Source organism: Ahaetulla prasina, chromosome 3, assembly GCF_028640845.1.
Source record: "Ahaetulla prasina isolate Xishuangbanna chromosome 3, ASM2864084v1, whole genome shotgun sequence".
NCBI classification, from domain to species: Eukaryota; Metazoa; Chordata; class Lepidosauria; order Squamata; family Colubridae; genus Ahaetulla; species Ahaetulla prasina.
In genome coordinates this window covers 151556087-151573370 of record NC_080541.1, presented here as the reverse complement: position 1 = coordinate 151573370, position 17284 = coordinate 151556087, and the positions used below count along the sequence as shown (strand labels likewise).

General features: G+C 39.8%; 1 protein-coding gene across 2 annotated transcripts in view; it reads right to left on the bottom strand.

Annotated features, from left to right (window-relative positions):
• Positions 1 to 17284, bottom strand: part of LPAR3 (lysophosphatidic acid receptor 3) — a 44250-nt gene that overhangs the window by 15354 nt on the left and 11612 nt on the right. The window contains exons 1-2 of one of the 2 annotated variants that reach the window (XM_058177980.1): positions 6252 to 6321; positions 4805 to 5561 (exon numbers count right to left, since the gene is read on the bottom strand). In XM_058177980.1, the coding sequence (XP_058033963.1) occupies positions 4805 to 5561; positions 6252 to 6254 (760 nt within the window). In that variant the 5' untranslated portion in view covers positions 6255 to 6321. Of the gene's footprint in view, positions 1 to 4804; positions 5562 to 6251; positions 6322 to 17284 lie in introns of those variants that run through there. The other variant, XM_058177981.1, reaches the window with a different exon arrangement.

Sequence of the window (17284 nt, the reverse complement as noted above, 5' to 3'; positions counted from 1 at the left end):
CGGGTTTTCTCCCGCGTAAAATTGGAAGTCTCTTGGCGACACTTCGACGAAGTCTCATTTGTCATCTTCAGGCTGATGTTTACAGCTTTGTGTTCCTAGATATATATATATGGGTCTTTGGTTATTCGGGTAGATTCCACCATTCTTAGGATGGTGGAATCTACCAGAAGAAAACACACACAAACCGCTATCTGCACGCACTCTCACACCACCACCCAGCACAGATCAACTCCGTAGCCAAGACACTCATCTCTAGAACAAAATGCTTAGCTGACGAACAACGCCTAAAACCGAACTACACTCTCACAAACGTACTAACATCCAATGGATTCCAGAGAAATAAGATTACCAAACTAATCCAAAAAGAACCCCCCACTAAAACCCAAGACAGAGAACAAGAAAACGGCACAGCCCTCCTCCCATATATAAAAGGCACCACAGACAGAATCAGCAAGATCCTCCACAAACATAACATCAAGACAGCATTCTGCACAAACCAAAAAATATCCACCATCCTAAGAAACCCCAAAGACAAAATTGAGTTAGAAAATCAAGGAGTATATGAAATCCCATGCACCGCCTGCCCCACCACATACATCGGACAAACCAACAGAAGAATAAGTGCACGCATTGAAGAACACAAGAACTCAGTCAAAAACAAGGAACCAACTTCTTCCCTGGTCCAACACCTTAAAGCCACAGGACACGATATTGACTTTAAAAAGACCAGAACTATCGCCAAAACTGAACACTTTAACAGCAGAATAATCAGAGAAGCCATCGAGATAGAAAAATGCCCACACAGCATGAACAAACGAGATGATACCTCCCGCCTACCAGCCATTTGGAAACCCGCCCTTATTGACAAACGAGTCCTTAACATGAGGAATGACACCAGACCCACACTCACGAGGTCCACAGAGGATGTCACCACCACACATCCACTCAGAAAGCAGACCCAAACCCACACTGATCAGGAAGCACGACCAAGGACTAGAAGCCAGACCGCAGCTGCAAAATTAGCCATTTCAAACTCCTCCAATCCATACATGCAGCAGACTGACACCCACTACGAAGATGTAGCACGACCACGACCACGAAGCCACATAGCAGCAGTGCAGCTCACCAGCTCAAATCCCCCTGCAACTCAGACTAATCTGAGCACAACCAAACCCCCACCCAAACAGGACACACCCCCAGCCAATCAGAACACAAAAAGACCCCCATCCAATCAGAGCACAGCCAAGCTCCCACCCAATCAGTTCAAACCCCCACTAGCAGTTAAAAAGGAAGAAACAGCTGCAATCACACATTGCTCCCAGAAGCATGAAGCTGAACCCTGAAGATGACGAATGAGACTTCGTCGAAACGTCGCCAAGATACTTCCAATTTTACGCGGGAGAAAACCCGAATAACCAAAGACCTACATACAAACACCCGCGAAAACCTCAGAAAACAAATATATATATATATATGCACACATATATTACACATACATACATATATACATATACATACATACATATATATATATATATACACATATACATGTATATTTGCAGTTATGTGGTTGCTAGCACTCTCTGAGACCTGTTGAGACCACTTGGGGGTTAATCAGTGCTCTCAGGGTCACCTGAATCAGGGCGCAATAGGTTGTGGAATCTTCTTGGAACAGCTGCAAGGGCTGCATTGTAAACTGGTTTCTTATTCCTCCCCCTCTGTTGAAGGAGGGGTGTTCAATTTTAACCAGATGGATTATTTTACCCCTCTTTCAAACCAAAGGTCCCCTCTATCCAAAATGTGGTTGCAACTATGCAATGGGTACACCTTGATTTGATTATTATAATGCAATGCATTCTATACAGGATTTCTTTTGGAAAGCTTCTGGAAGTTACAGTTAGTGATAAACCCAAATCTATTAATTGCTACAAGGTATAGGAATCATGCTATGCTTGTATTGAAAGATCTGTTCTGGATGTCAGTTGCTTAGTAGACAAATTTTAACATTAAAGCCCTTAATGGCTTGGGTCATGACTCTAGGAGGACCACCTCTGTTGTTAGAAACTTGTCCTGGTGTTATCTACAGAAGAGGCCCTTTTAAAGATACTCTCACTGTCAGAGGTTTGTTTATCTGCTACATAGAAGTTAGCATCCTGCATCACTCCTAAGCTATGGAATGAATTAGCGGAGAACTGCATTTGACCCCCCCACTCTTGCTATCTCAAAAATTTGTAGAGTTGCATCTCCTACGCCATGCTTTTAAGTATTATTGTTAATTGATGTTATGTTTTAAATGTTTGCCTTAAGTTCCCTTTTTAAAATTTTGGAGTATCCGTTTCAGCAAAAAGCTGTATTAAACAGGAATAAATTAAACATGTCAGTAAATATCACCTGTGCTGAAAAACTGTGTTCAGAAGGTATAATCTGCCAACAACAGGCTGGCTGAGTGAAAAAAGATTTGCAGTGAAATTTCTGGAGAGCACCAAATTATTTAATAGCTTTCCTTTTATAAATGCAGCAATATGGGTATTTGTTTTGGCTTTACACATAGTAAAGAAAATGTAATGCTAATATTTTGGATTTTAACCAACTACTACTGGGAAATTCTGCAAGCTTTTGTGAACTATGGTTTAATTTAATCTTCCCTATGAAAGCTTCATGTCTGATCTAGCACTACTTTTAGAGAGTATGTCTTGATAGAGAACAACATCTGTCTCAGATGCCCTGATAGGAAATGAAAACAAGAAGAGATATATAACCACCTAAAGAAGAAAGAAAAACTCCAGAAGTTTCACATCACAAAACATTATGACTATAATTAAGCATAATTTATTGCTTAGGGTAAGAAATTACATTAATACCCAACAATTTATAAACATACACAATATTGGTATAACAGTGATAACATTCATTTATTTGGCTTAGCACTGATTTCAAGCCCCCTGCCAAATGATACATTCTAATTTCAGAAATGGACTATAGTTTTCTATTTGCTAAATAAAATCAGACAGAAGTGTCAAAAGGTTCGTATAAGTAAAACAGTTACCTTTTTTTTAACAACAGAAGACTGCACTCTAGGTGCAGAACTCTTTATCTTGAATTGGACTATTATTGATATTTATTATTAAGTACACTGCTTTTTATTTAGGTTATATATCCCCCCCATCCTTTGAATTCTAATTAGACGAGAAGCAAGCCACCTGCCAGACTGAATTCACTTATCAGACTATGTCCTTGAGTCTAGCTCAGATAAGAACGTTAAACTTGCTTTTTGCATGTTATGGCTATCTCACAGTATTAAAATACGGGTGTCCCCAGCAAGACAGAGCAGTGTTTTCTTTTGTTATCTTATGTTAAGAAGGCAACTCTAAGAAGATTAATGTGGCATATTCGTAATTATGAAAGGTTTTCAGCTTATGACCAAAAGTAAAAAAGTTTGCAAGCAGCCACCCCCAAGCTTCTCAAGGCCACTTTATCGTCCTTTTTTGAACATCTGCTGAACAGCTTGAGTCCAAGATGCTTCTTTGTAACATTACATCTTTCCTATCAGGTGACAATGAATTTGAGGGAAGAAATTGTCTTTGTGAAAGTATCTTACATAAGAAAGGAATCCTAATGAAGTTGCTAACAGTTAGGAAATATGACACAAGCTAAGGAAAGTTATACTTTTTATTAGCCTTCCCTAATCTGACGTCTTTCAAATATGCTAAATTTCAGCCAGCACGTTCATAATTGGATGAGAAGTGGAATCCAGATTGTCAAAAAGAAGTAAAAATAAATATCTCAGAAGACAAGAGATTTTAAAGGGGACAAATTCCCTAAATCCTCTAATTTTTGCTCTCAGATCATGCCAGTATCTGAACTAGAATGTTTTGTAGAACACCAAGCTACCCCAATTTTTAAGAATCCATATTAGACATTCAAGCAACTAACAAAGGAGTTCTAAAAGTTTTGTTAACTAATTAATTAAATAAAATAATTAAACATGACTTATTTATGCCTGAATTACAGAATACATCAATTCTCCTCTAAATTAGATAGGTAACTGAGCATATGTGATAACTATCAAATTCAAACCAAACTCCTCCCCATTTTTCACTTCAGTGCTCCTATTACTTATTAACAGACTCATTTGTTGCCTTTTGATATTTGTTGTCCTTTGATGGATTGTATCTTTTAACCAAATAGTTCCAATACAGCATCTTAACAAGATATCCTATGTACAGTACTTTACTTGTTTTGCTGCAATTCCCATATGCCACGTGTATTGCATGATTATTGCTGATCCTTAAGCAAGTACCCCAGTACTCGCATGGATAGGAAGGGGACCAAATTAAGCTATTATCATAAATATCAAGAACCTCACAAAGAGTGAATGCTGAAACTACAATCTAAATTAGTCATCTGAAGGGAGATTTCTCTTTTTCCACTAAAATACTAACCTGGGAATTTAGGTGACTCTGAAGTGAATCAGTTTTTTATCTGCAATTGGAATGTTTTTCACTAATAAAACAATCCATGCATTAAAACTCTAAAGAAGATTTCAAGCCTTAGTATTGAGTCAGCAGCTGCATAGCCCCCTTCCACTATTACACAACAACCATATGTAAATAAGCTGAGTATATTTTTCTGAAGAATGTGTACTGAATCAGAAGAATGCAGGCTGAGTCCTAATTACTTGGAGGATGGAACAACAAATAGAAATAGAAATAGAAATAGAAATAGAAATAGAAATATATATATATTCAGGTGCAGAGAAAACTTTTAAAACAAGATAATAATAGCACAGCTCACCGTATCTTACCTAACACTGCCATGACGGTCTTCATAAGTTTCATTGGAGTTTTCCTGCGGCTAATGGATCCACTAGTATGCGGAGACAAAACATTTGTTTTTCTCTGGACATACATGTAGATTCTTATGTATACAACAACCATGATGAAGAAAACTCCCAGATTGGAGACTGTCCAAAATATCAAATAACTCCTGCTATAAATAGGAGCTAGAGAAGAGCAGGTGGAAATGTCGCACAGGCAATTCCAGCCCAATGTGGGCACCGCGCCCATGAAAATCGCTATGGCCCAGATCAACAAAATAAAAAACGTGACCCTCTTCTTGGTGAGATTACTATGAACCCTCATCTTCACAATAGATATGTGCCGCTCAACAGCAATTACCAGTAAGTTGGCCAGAGAAGCTGTCAAACTTGTGTCCAAAAGTCCCTGGCGCAAAAACCATCTGTTTACACTTAATGTTCTTGACACTGGGCCAGTGTTGAACATCAAAAATACATAAGCGATACCTGCAAAAAAATCTGCAGCAGCGAGGTTGGCTAGCAAATAATAAAAGGGGTAGTGGAACTTCTTGTTTTTTACTACAGCAGCTATGACCAATGAGTTTGAAAGGAAAATAAAGAAACAAAAAAAGGTGCCAAAACATAAAACAATTACAAGAGTCGTCCCTGACCACTCGTCCGCCGTATCAGCATTACTCCTATTATAAAAGAAGTCCATGCGTTTATCATAGTGGCATTCATTCATCCTGGTCTTGAGAATTGCATTCTAGAGGTGGGGGAAAGATAAGAAAAAATGTAATTAGAATAAAATTTTGCTTCCTTATCCTTTTACACTTGCTGTAACTATTACATTTTTGCTCAAAAATGATATTCACATTAATACTATTAAATCAAAAATTCTAACGACTATATATTGCCCAAAATATAGGTCTGTGTACATGCAACATAAGCTAGCTACAGAACTGGGATATTTTCTTCCACTTTCTGCATTTTTCATACAGGAATAAAACATTTTATTCCTGTATAATATAAGATACAACTATGATATATTTTGAGAATGCACGATAATACACATAAATATTCTTTATTCAATATCTTCATGAATATGTACCATTAAATGAATTTAAGCACCCATAGTGTTTACTGAAACCTTTTAAACACCATGATCACAAAGCTTTTGTATCTATCTCACAGTGATTACAATCCCTTGATCATAGATCACAAAACTCATTAGTTGCGGTTCTAAGATGAAGCAAAGTTACAATGCAGCAACTTGGCTTCACTTATGGGTAATGTGTAACTGCAATCATTCTGTGCTCATGGTTTATGGCTTGGTGTTTGCACAATCCAAGCTATTCTGGGTTGTTCCTTTAAGTGTTTTACTGAACCAGATGTAGAACAAAGGGACGTGTTCAAAGGCATTTCAGTCTGTCTTAGCAATTGTTCAAAAGCCTACCATGACTACACCTTTATGCTCTTGATTTAATTTTAAATTTCTTCTTGATGGTTTTCCAATAGTTCCCAGTACATCAACCATTTGTCTTTGTCTGCTGTTTCCCTTCTATGATACACTTCTTGATCCAACATCTATAAAGGTGTTTTCAGGCACAGCCTGGGTTTATATCTATTCCATATTCTCAGTTTGGAATGTCTAATAAAATGATTTTTGAAATCCATGTTAATTTTAACATTATCATACCATAAATATCCATGCTATCAAACCTTAGGCCGTGACCTTTTAGCTCTAAAAGTCTCTTGTATCTTAGCAACATCCATCCAGACAGAATAAATAACAAAATACAATTTCAAATTTGGTAAAAATTCTCTTTCCTTTGCATCTTTAATGGTTTACATTTAATTCGTGGGGTTTTTTTTTTCCCTTTGCCATATAAATTTGGATGTATGTTTCTGCCATTATAGTATCATTGGTTGTCAAAATAGGTATTGTCTGAAAAAACATTCTTGGCAAAACGATTTTTATCACAGAAATTCTCCCCAACATTCTCTTTTAATTTCTCCTATCTTAACATATCTGTCTTTACACAATTATTCTGAAATAACATACAATTCATATTTGTCATAATACTTTTCTCAATCTTAAAAACACTTATATACATTAGTTCTACTTAATCTTATACTTTCATATTATTTGTTAACATCTTTGTCTTCTGATTGTTAATACAGTATTAAACCCTGTAGTCCAGTCTCATACTCTTAGTTTCCCAGAATCTCAGTGGAAGAATGTCTTCAAATCAGAAAAGAACAGCACATAAAATCATGGACTTTCTTAGTATGGAGCACGGGTGTCAAACTGGCAGCTTGTCGTGTCCCACTCCTCCGCTGACGGCCGGGTCAGGGAAATCCGAATCAGGCTTGCCTCTGCAGCTCTGCCCAAAGTCCTCAGAGCAGACAGGAGACCAGTAAGTGACTTCAGCAAGATAAGTTCGACTTTGCCTGACTCAGAGACTGCCAGAAAGCAGATCCTTTATATAGGCCATGGGGTGTGGCTCCATGACTCAGCACTCATTAAGGCCTGCCCCTCCCTTCCTTCTGTTGCCTCCGCCTATCCAATCTTCTGATGCGAGGGTCACTCCAATCAGCTGTTGTTGGAAGTAAACTTTCCTCAGGCTCACATGCTGTGGAGGAGGGGGAGGGGTCTAGCTGCTCCGTTTGCCTGGGCATGGAGCCAGGGCTGGGGCCGGGGGATGCTCCCTCCTCTGCAGCCTGCTTGGGCATGGAGCCAGGGCTGGGACCGGGAGGTGCCCCCTCCTCTGCAGCTTGTCTGGGCATGGAGCCAGAACTGGGGCCGGGAGGCATACATTCCTCCGTGTTCGGGAGCAGATAAGCAGACCCCGGCTGCTGTGAGAGCGGACAAGACACAACACAGCTCTTGGGCCAGATGTGTCACATGCAAGCCACACCCACCCTGGCCCCACAAAGGTAAAAAATGTCATGTGATGCAATTGAGTTTGACACCGGTGATATATAGTATTAAATGTTATAATTTAAAAATGGCTATTACAAATTTAGGAAGCAAAGTTGAATTTTCCATTTGTATTGGTGGTAAGAGAAAGAAAAAAAAGCCTACTATCTATATCAGGGGTCTCCAACCTTGGTCCCTTTAAGACTTGTGGACTTCAACTCCCAGCTTTGCTGGCTTTGCTGGCTGAGGGACTCTGGGAGTTGAAGTCCACAAGTCTTAAAGGGACCAAGGTTGGAGACCCCTGATCTATATGTATTTGGTCTCATAGGACAAAACTCTTCTTTAATAGTAGCTCAAATTTCGTAGGAGAGGCACATCCAGAATGGTAGGAAACCAAAACAGAATACTTCAGTGGAAATGACTAGTATCTCCATAACGTTTTAGAAGATGATGTGTAGTAGAAAATGTTTCCTTTTATCCAATTGGTCAATCACATTCAAGCTGAAATTACAAAAAGCCATTTTTTTTAGCCCAGCTCATGGTCCTTCAGTATAGAGCCGTTAATAAAACAATGAAGAGGGACTGGGAATAATGCCAAAAAGAAAAGCTCCAGTTCATATTTCTTTTCTAAGGGAAAGATTTGCAGAATATTGCAGGAAATATTTGTAAATATAAAATCTACTTTCAAATGGTTTTGGTTTTTTTTATGAATGGAATCTGGCCAAACTTCAAAAAGAAATCATAAGAAATCGTTTTATTGTGTACCTTTGGTTTTTTTTTAACCCTATACAGTATGCCCAGGGAATAATTAGGGTTGGGGTTAAGGTTCAGTTGTTAAGTACATACACACATGGACATCACTAAGAATAATTTAAAATGCATGTTCTGTGTGCTAATCAGAGTAAAATAGTCCTTTTCTACTCTCCTTGGCTTGTAATGAAGATATGATCAGAAAGACATATTTTACTTCAGAAATTTATATCCATAATGAAAGTTGAATGAAATATAATTCCATGAGTCTTACGTTTAAATAACATGTAACAACCTGCATTTATAAAAATAATAGCTGAGTCTGAGGGTAACATCTTGAGTAAGATATACTACAGCTTTGGAAAACAGTAGCAAATCTGTTACAATTAGTGCAAAGAAAATCACTTGAGTATAATAACATCAAACCACACCTATAAACCAAGAACTCTCCATTTTTCTACTTGATTGCTATAGTGTTACTCCTTCCTACCAGTCCAGTCCTGCCTTCTACTTGTTCCTGTCAACAATACATTGGCAAACACAGGAAGGTTCAGGTTCCCTGTTAAGAAATCTTAGAATCTGAAGATTAAAGCTAAGCATATTTGTGAAGCCAATTACGTAAACAATAGAATATGGAATCCTTAAGGAACAAAACACAGATCCCCAGACTAAGCAACCTCTGTTACAAAGTCCTACCAAAGGAAAAGAAAAATTGAGCAAATGTAGAAGGGACTAAGGCTAAGAATTATGAAAATGCAATCTCAGCAACTTATTTTCTATGAATTAACTTCCTTTTTGGCAATGAACACACACTTTTATATCAATGACGAGAAGGATTTCAGCTCATCATATGGCCCGTGATATTCCCCTTTCAAATATAACAATCTGATAAAATAATGAACATTTGATTATGGAATTATTTGATTATGGAATTATCTGACATTGGTCATCATTCATTGAAAACTTCAGCCCTCTTCCCATTACCCAACTAGACGAGCACTCTGTTCATCCTTGTCCAGCACCCCTTCATATTTGGATATAAGAAATCATGGGTGATAGGATGCTACTACAATTGAACGATTATCACTATTCATCTATGAGTTTGCATCTTGAAGCAAGCCACACAATCCTGAATTTGTTATCAGTTTGACAAATGTGATTTTTTTTCTTTGTACTAACTCTGTACTAGTTAGGATGTTAGGTTAGGATGACAAATTAGTTACTGAACAGCTATATTGATAAGTCCTGTGATTTCTGAGGAAGAGTATGTGATGTGTGGCAATTAACATCAACAAAAACTTAACCGAACAGCTAGCTTGCTCTAGTAGTTAAGAAACTGGAGAAAGTGAGTGCTAGTCCTGACTCAGGTACAAAGTCAGCTGGGTTATTTTGGCCCAGTCACACTTTCTCAACCTAACTCACATCAGAAGGGTAAATAGGAGGAAAGTGTATTAGGTATGTTTGCCACCTTGACTTATTTTGTTGTGGTTGTTGTTGTTATTGCAGGATTGTTGTGGCCCGCCAACAGCCAGCAGAGCTGACAGCAGATTCGGACAGTGAGGAGGTTGGGGAGGAACATGGGCCAGTCCTGGAGTCTGGGAAAGGCTTGGACGAGGCTCTGAGTCGGAGGCAGAGAGGGGGCCAAGGCCATCTGATAGTTATTTGCTGCCTCCGGAGTCTCCAGAGTCTGACACCAGTGAGGCAGAAGAATAGCGGGAGCCTGTTCCTAGGATACACATGCGCCGAGCTGCCAGAAGACAAGAACAATTAAGAAAACACAGTCGACTTGGGAGTAAGGCTTGGAGATGATTGGCCCCTCCCATAAGACATAAAAGAGGAGTGAACGGGACATGAGCTTTTGCAGGAAGCAATTAGTTCATCTGGTCAAGTTAAAGCTTTGGAAAGTTCTGTTTGACTCTGTGCTAAATTTGGCCTTGCCCTGCATTCCACAATTAGTTCTCTGGCAGCATTCCAAGGGAGATAAGGTGGGTGTTTATAAACATTCCCCTGAAAGACTGTCTGAGAAGCCTTTGGGACTGTGAATGACAATAATTCACACCCGTGTGAATAAAAGAGGTTTGCCAGGACTAGGATTGTGCTGTTTACTTTCTAAGGAAGCCTAGGTCAGAATAAGGATTTTAAAAAAATCTAAAATAAGTCAAGACTGACTTGAAGGAATAATTTAAAAAAATAGCCTATTATTATACTGGAGACTATTAGCAATTGTCCCGTTTTATTTTCAGTCCTCCACATAATTTTGAAAGTAATCATTCAGGAGATTCTTCCCATGACAAAAAACAGTTTGCTTATATTGTTATCCCCGAAGAATAAGAACAGGGTCCTTGTTCCATATAGACACAGTGTACCTGCCTTCCTCAAGTGGTGGCCTAGCAAAAGGCATAATAGAATTTCTGCTGAAGAGTGTGGGTTTCCTGCCTCCTCTTCTCCTTTAAAACCTCAAGTGCAGATATTCAAAAGATCATCTGCACTTGAGGTTTTGAAGGAGAAGGAGAGGGAAATCCCACAAGTCATCCACTGCACAAAGTTATGAATTGGTTAAAAATAACTGCACTTGACTTGATGGCTTGGGACAAATGAGTCCCTCCTTGTTTTAGGTACCCTCCAAGATGCACAATGATACAAGGAAAGATCATCCTGTCTATTTGGCAAGCCACTAAACAACTAAAATTTAGAGCAGGAGTGTCCAATCTTGGCAATTCTAAGTCTTCAACTCCCAGAATTCCCCAGCCAACCCGACTCCTGATTTAGAGAAAGGTAAGACACTTCTAAACACTGCCCAGATTAGCAGTGGCCATGAAAATCTAGGGACCAACTTGTTTAAAGACCATCAATGAAATCAGGTTTATGAGTGACAATTGGAGTTGCGATATATTCGCTGCCGGACAATGTAGACTAAAAGGGATAAAAGTGATTATTGCCCTTCTGAACAAGTCTCTTGTGCATTGTCACTCATGGTTACTCAATGCCCTTTTTCAGACATGAGCATTAGGGAACACAGCCAAGCTTTGAAATTGTGATGTGGGCTGCACAGAAGCAACTTTGAAGATTAATGAATATGCTTTTTCAATAAACTTTCAAAACAGCACGGATTAGAATAGAATAGAATAGAATTTTTTTTATTGGCCAAGTGTGATTGGACACACAAGGAATTTGTCTTGGTGCATATGCTCTCAGTGTACATAAAAGAAAAGATACGTTCATCAAGGTACAACATTTACAACACAATTGATGATCAATATATCAATATAAATCATAAGGATTGCCAGCAACAAGTTATAGTCATACAGTCATAAGTGGAAAGAGATTGGTGATGGGAACTATGAAACGATTAATAGTAGTGCAGATTCAGTAAATAGTCTGACAGTGTTGATGGAATTATTTGTTTAGCAGAGTGATGGCCTTCGGGAAAAAACTGTTCTTGTGTCTAGTTGTTCTGGTGTGCAGTGCTCTATAGCGTCGTTTTGAGGGTAGGAGTTGAAACAGTTTATGTCCAGGATGCGAGGGATCTGCAAATATTTTCACGGCCCTCTTCTTGATTCGTGCAGTATACAGGTCCTCAATGGAAGGCAAGTTGGTAGCAATTATTTTTTCTGCAGTTCTAAATATCCTCTGAAGTCTGTGTTTTCTTGTTGGGTTGCAGAACCGAACCAGACAGTTATAGAGGTGCAAATGACAGACTCAATAATTCCTCTGTAGAATTGGATCAGCAGCTCCTTGGGCAGTTTGAGCTTACTGAGTTGGCGCAGAAAGAACATTCTTTGTTGTCCTTTTTAATGATGTTTTGATGTTAGCTGTCCATTTGAGATCTTGCGATATGATAGAACCCAGAAATTTGAAGGTTTCTACTGTTGATACTGTGTTGTCAAGTATTGTGAGAGGTGGAAGTATGGAAGGGTGTTTCCTAAAGTCTACCACCATTTCTACGGTTTTGAGTGTGTTCAGTTCCAGATTGTTTTGGTTGCACCACAAGGCTAGTCGTTCGACCTCTTGTCTATATGCGGATTCGTCATTGTCTCGAATGAGACCAATCACTGTTGTGTCATCTGCGAACTTCAGTAGCTTAACAGATGGATCATTGGAGATGCAGTCATTGGTATACAGAGAAGAGAAGTGGGGAGAGCACACAGCCTTGGGGGGCCCCTGTGCTAATTGTACAGGTATTTGATGTGATCTTGCTTAGCTTCACCTGCTGCTTCCTGTTTGTTAGGAAGCTTGTGATCCACTTACAAGTCTGTTCCGGTACCTGTAGCTGGTTTAGCTTAGTTAGAAGAATGTCTGGAATGATGGTATTGAATGCTGAACTAAAGTCTACAAAAAGGACCCTTGCATAGGTCTTTGGAGACTCAAGATGTTGTAGGATGTAGTGCAGAGCCATATTAACAGCATCATCTGTTGATCTATTTGCTCGGTATGCAAATTGCAAGGGGTCTAACAGCGGATCCGTGATGGTTTTCAGGTAGGAAAGCACTAGCCTTTCAAAGGTTTTCATGACTACAGATGTTAAAGCAACTGGTCTGTAGTCATTCAGTTCCTTGATGGTGGGCTTCTTGGCACTGGGATGATGGTAGGCGTTTGAAGCAAGAAGGAACATAACACATCTCTAGTGATTTATTGAAAATATGGGTGAAGATGGGGCCAATTGGTCAGCACAGACTTTTAAGCAAGAAGGAGTTATCTTGTCTGGGCCTGGAGCTTTTCCTGGCTTTTGTCTGTGAAATAGGTCCTGCACTTCCTTTTCTGTGATCACTAGGGGTTGTGAACCCAATGAAATGGGGTCAGTTGTAGGAGGCTTGGCTGTTGTTGGTGTGTCTGAGATGGGGGTTGTGGAGATAGGTGGCTGTAGTTTCCTTTCAAACCTGCAGTAAAACTCATTCAGGTCATCTGCCAGTTGTTGATTACCTTCAGCCTGGGAAGGAGGTTTGGCATAGCCGGTGATATTTTTAAGAGTTTTCCACATGTTTGCTGGTTCATTTGCTGAAAACTGATTCTTTAGCTTTTCAGAGTAGCTTCTTTTTGCTGCTCTTATCTCCCTTGTTAGTGCATTTCTGGCCTGATTGTACAGCATTTTATCACCTTTTCTGTAGGCTTCCTCTTTGGAATGTCGTAGCTGTTTAAGTTTAGGTGTAAACCAAGGTTTGTTGTTACTGTGTATTAGCTTTTCCAACTTGACACTGTCCCTATTTAGAAGCATGAAGGGGAATTCTTGGCGTTTAATCTAATACCGATGGAATGTTTGTTTGTTTGTATCCCGCCTTTATTATTTTCACAAATAACTAAAGGCGGTGAACATATCCAACTTTCTCCCCATATTTTCCCCATAATAACAATCCTGTGGGATGGATTGTGCTGAGTGTGTGTGACTTGCTCAGAATGGCCTCATTGAGAAAAGCTAGCAACTACCGTCAAAAGGTTAATTCTAAACAAAGCAGTTGCTTGAGGTTATAGGAGAGAAGAATATTGAGAAACAACTTTGTAAATGTGAAGTGTAAAAACAAACACTGTGATTAGGCTTTGATTATATTCTTGTTAAATTAATCTGGTTGCTTTATATACATAACCATAAATCATTAACTGCACATTATGTAACATTATGCAGTGTAATTTGATTTGCAGAGAAAGGACTTGCTACCAGATTTCTATCACCAAGTGCGGGTTTGCAAAACTAATGGCCTAGTGTTTTGGCAGAGTAACATACTACTTACTTAAGAATATTTCAAGAGCAAAAGGAAAACAAAAGCTTTCATGTAATAAAATTGGCAAGAGGTGTGTATTTCTGATTAGTATTGAAGATGAACTGCTCAGATGATTTTTGATCATTTATATTTTATTGTAATATTTCTTAATGTTTATGAACATGTAAATTTATCCATTAATATATGGTAGGCATTTGAAATAATTTAGTTCATATGTAAAACAATAAAAGAAAGGAACAAATTAGCAGTTACAAAGCATTTGGCATTTAAGATTTCAGCATTTCTGATTCATTAATAAATTGTGTCTGAATTTGAACTTCATGCTACATTTTATTAGAATAGTATTATTCTAATAAAACGTATTATACTATTCTATTCTATTCTATTAACAATTACTTTTGAATAAGTCACAATTAGCTAAGTTCACAACCTGTATTAAGGCAAAATCTATAGTTTTCAAACCATAAAAGCTGCATTCGGATATCGGAGTAAGTCATCAGTGAAACAAAGTACATTATGCCTTATATGAATCCATCAATTATTTCACTTCATCCTAAGAGGAGGGAGATGGTAATTATCTCTTAAGAAAGCTTTGGTGTGACCATACTGCTGATTTGACAGGCTGGGCTTGTCTGTAATAGACTATAATGACAGGGTAGAAATATTACTCATGTACTGCCCATCTTGCTTTATGGCAGGATGTTTTCACGATCTCTTGAAAGGAGTGGTATTGGAATCTCCTAGAATGCTGGTGGATCTCCATGCCCTAGGACAGGGGTGTCAAACTGACGGTTTGTGGACTGGATGCATCATGCGCAGGTGATGCCCACTCCAGCTCCGCAAATGGGAAAAAGTCATGAAACGTCACATGACGGCAACGTGATGTGGTGAGTTTGACCCCTGTGCCCTAAGAGAAGGTTCTAGAAAGGTTCAGGAATTCATACTCAACTGTGGTAAATAGGGGCTTGTCCAGGGGTGAAATGCTACCAGTTTGCACCGGTTCAGGTGAACCAGTAGTAATAAAAGCTAGCAGTTTATCCCAACTAGTATTTCCAACAATCAGCTGTGCCGTGTGATTTATATTCGCTATAAAGCAGGAAATCCTGCTTTCTAGTGAATCTAAATCGCGTGGCACAGCTGTTTCCCCCTCTCACTGTTCTACTTACCTTCTTAAGCCTCCTTTTTCCGTGTGAAGCGTGTGTTTGGTGTGCACTGTGCATGCGTGCACAGCATGTATTTGGCATGCGCTATGCACGTGCACGCACAGCACATGTTTGGTGTGCACTGCGCATACGCAGGCAGTGAACCAGTTGCAACCCACAGAGGAGTTTGCCATTGGTTTGACTGATAACATTTCTTAATTCACTCCTGTCTAGATACTGGACAATATGTAAGGAGGTAACCAGTCTTCTGAGATTACCTATGATTCCTTTGGATTTCTGATTCTGAGGAATTGCATAGGGTGATTTGTAGAATGAGCTCGGCCACATGTGGGCTAAATCCATATTCAATCCATCTTCAAGAGGCCAGGGTGAAGTGAATGACTGGATAAGGGAGGTGTCAGTCACCTTGCAGAGAAATAAGGTTATACCAGAGGCCTTGAGAGGCTTACATGGGATCTAGCCAATTCAAACAACGATTGCTTAGACTCAAATGTTTCGAAGAAAGTTTTTTTGAGACAGTGGTAAGGCTTCCATAGAGCACTCTAGGAGAAACTTCTTCTAAATACCGTATATACTCGAGTATAAGCCGAGTTTTTCAGCACGTTTTTTGTGCTGAAAGGCGCCCCCTCGGCTTATACTCGAGTCTACTACAGCTGGGCCGGCAGGATGAGCCCAAATGCTGCCGGCATGCTTTGCCAGCTCGGCCGGCTCGTTTTGGGGCGGCGGCTGGCCTCCCGCGTTTTCTTCCGCCCCTTTTTGTGGGGGGGGGCAGCGGGGGGCGGGGGGGGGGGGGGGGGGCGGAGGGGGCGTTCGACATTTTCGCCCCCCTCTCACTCGTCCTCCTCTCGCCCTCGGAGGGGGCGGAGGGGGCGTTTGTCACCCTCGCCCTCCTCTCCGAAAAGCCGAAATTGAGTGCGGCGGCAGTGGGGGTGGGTGGGTGGGTGGGGAGGCCGCCGTGAAGTGCCGGCAGGGCAGCCCAAATGCTGCCGGCATGCTTTGCCAGCTCGGCCGGCTCGTTTTGGCGGCGGCTGGCCTCGGCGTTTTCTTCGCCCGCTTTTGATGGCGGCGGTGGTCGGCGGAGGGGCGTTCGACATTTTCGCCCCCTCTCACTCGTCCTCCTCTCGCCTCGGAGGCGGAGGGGCGGAGGGGCGTTGTCACGAATACATCCCAATAAAATGCAAAGGTTTCAAAGCATGTTTTGGAAAAGCAGCGAGGATGGGGAGAATGCTGCCTTGAATGTGAAAGAAGCGTGGAAAACTCCAACTACAGTATATTCTTCCAGTTAAAGTTATTACTTTAAACGTTCTGAAACTTGTTAAAGACAGACACCCAGTACATCTCTAGTTACCACAAATTTAGGCTATAGAGTCTTTCGTAATTTAAGATCTTCTGAAATTATGGTTTAGGAAGTCTATACATGGAGTCTAAACTAAAAAGGTCATGGCTAAGCTTTCATTTAGAGATTCCCAGAGTAGGGCTCTAAAGGAAGACTTGGCAATTCAGTCTACAATGTGGAAATAATCTCTTAGGATATCACAAAGCCTTTTGCATGATACTTTATTTTTCTACTAACGCTCCTTACCACGGAGGAATATTACGTTTCGATTCATTGCTATCAAATCCATGTGGTTAGTGCATATAAAACAATATGATCGATTCAATTATGTCTTGGAATTTTCAAATATGTTTTTTTTTTAATTTTTCTAATTGTTATAGTAAAACACAGATTTTTTTTCCTGCACTCAAGGAAGGATAAATGGCAAGATCAAGAAAGATATTCCGACTTGATAAATAGCATTTGATATTTGGATCCTCCCAAAGAAATAAGTAACTGCCATGAACATAGCAACTGAGATTACTTTCAGCGGTCCTAAAGTAAAATATTATCTTCCTATAATATTCAGACAACTCTCATCTGTTGGAAGTAACTTATAGTCCT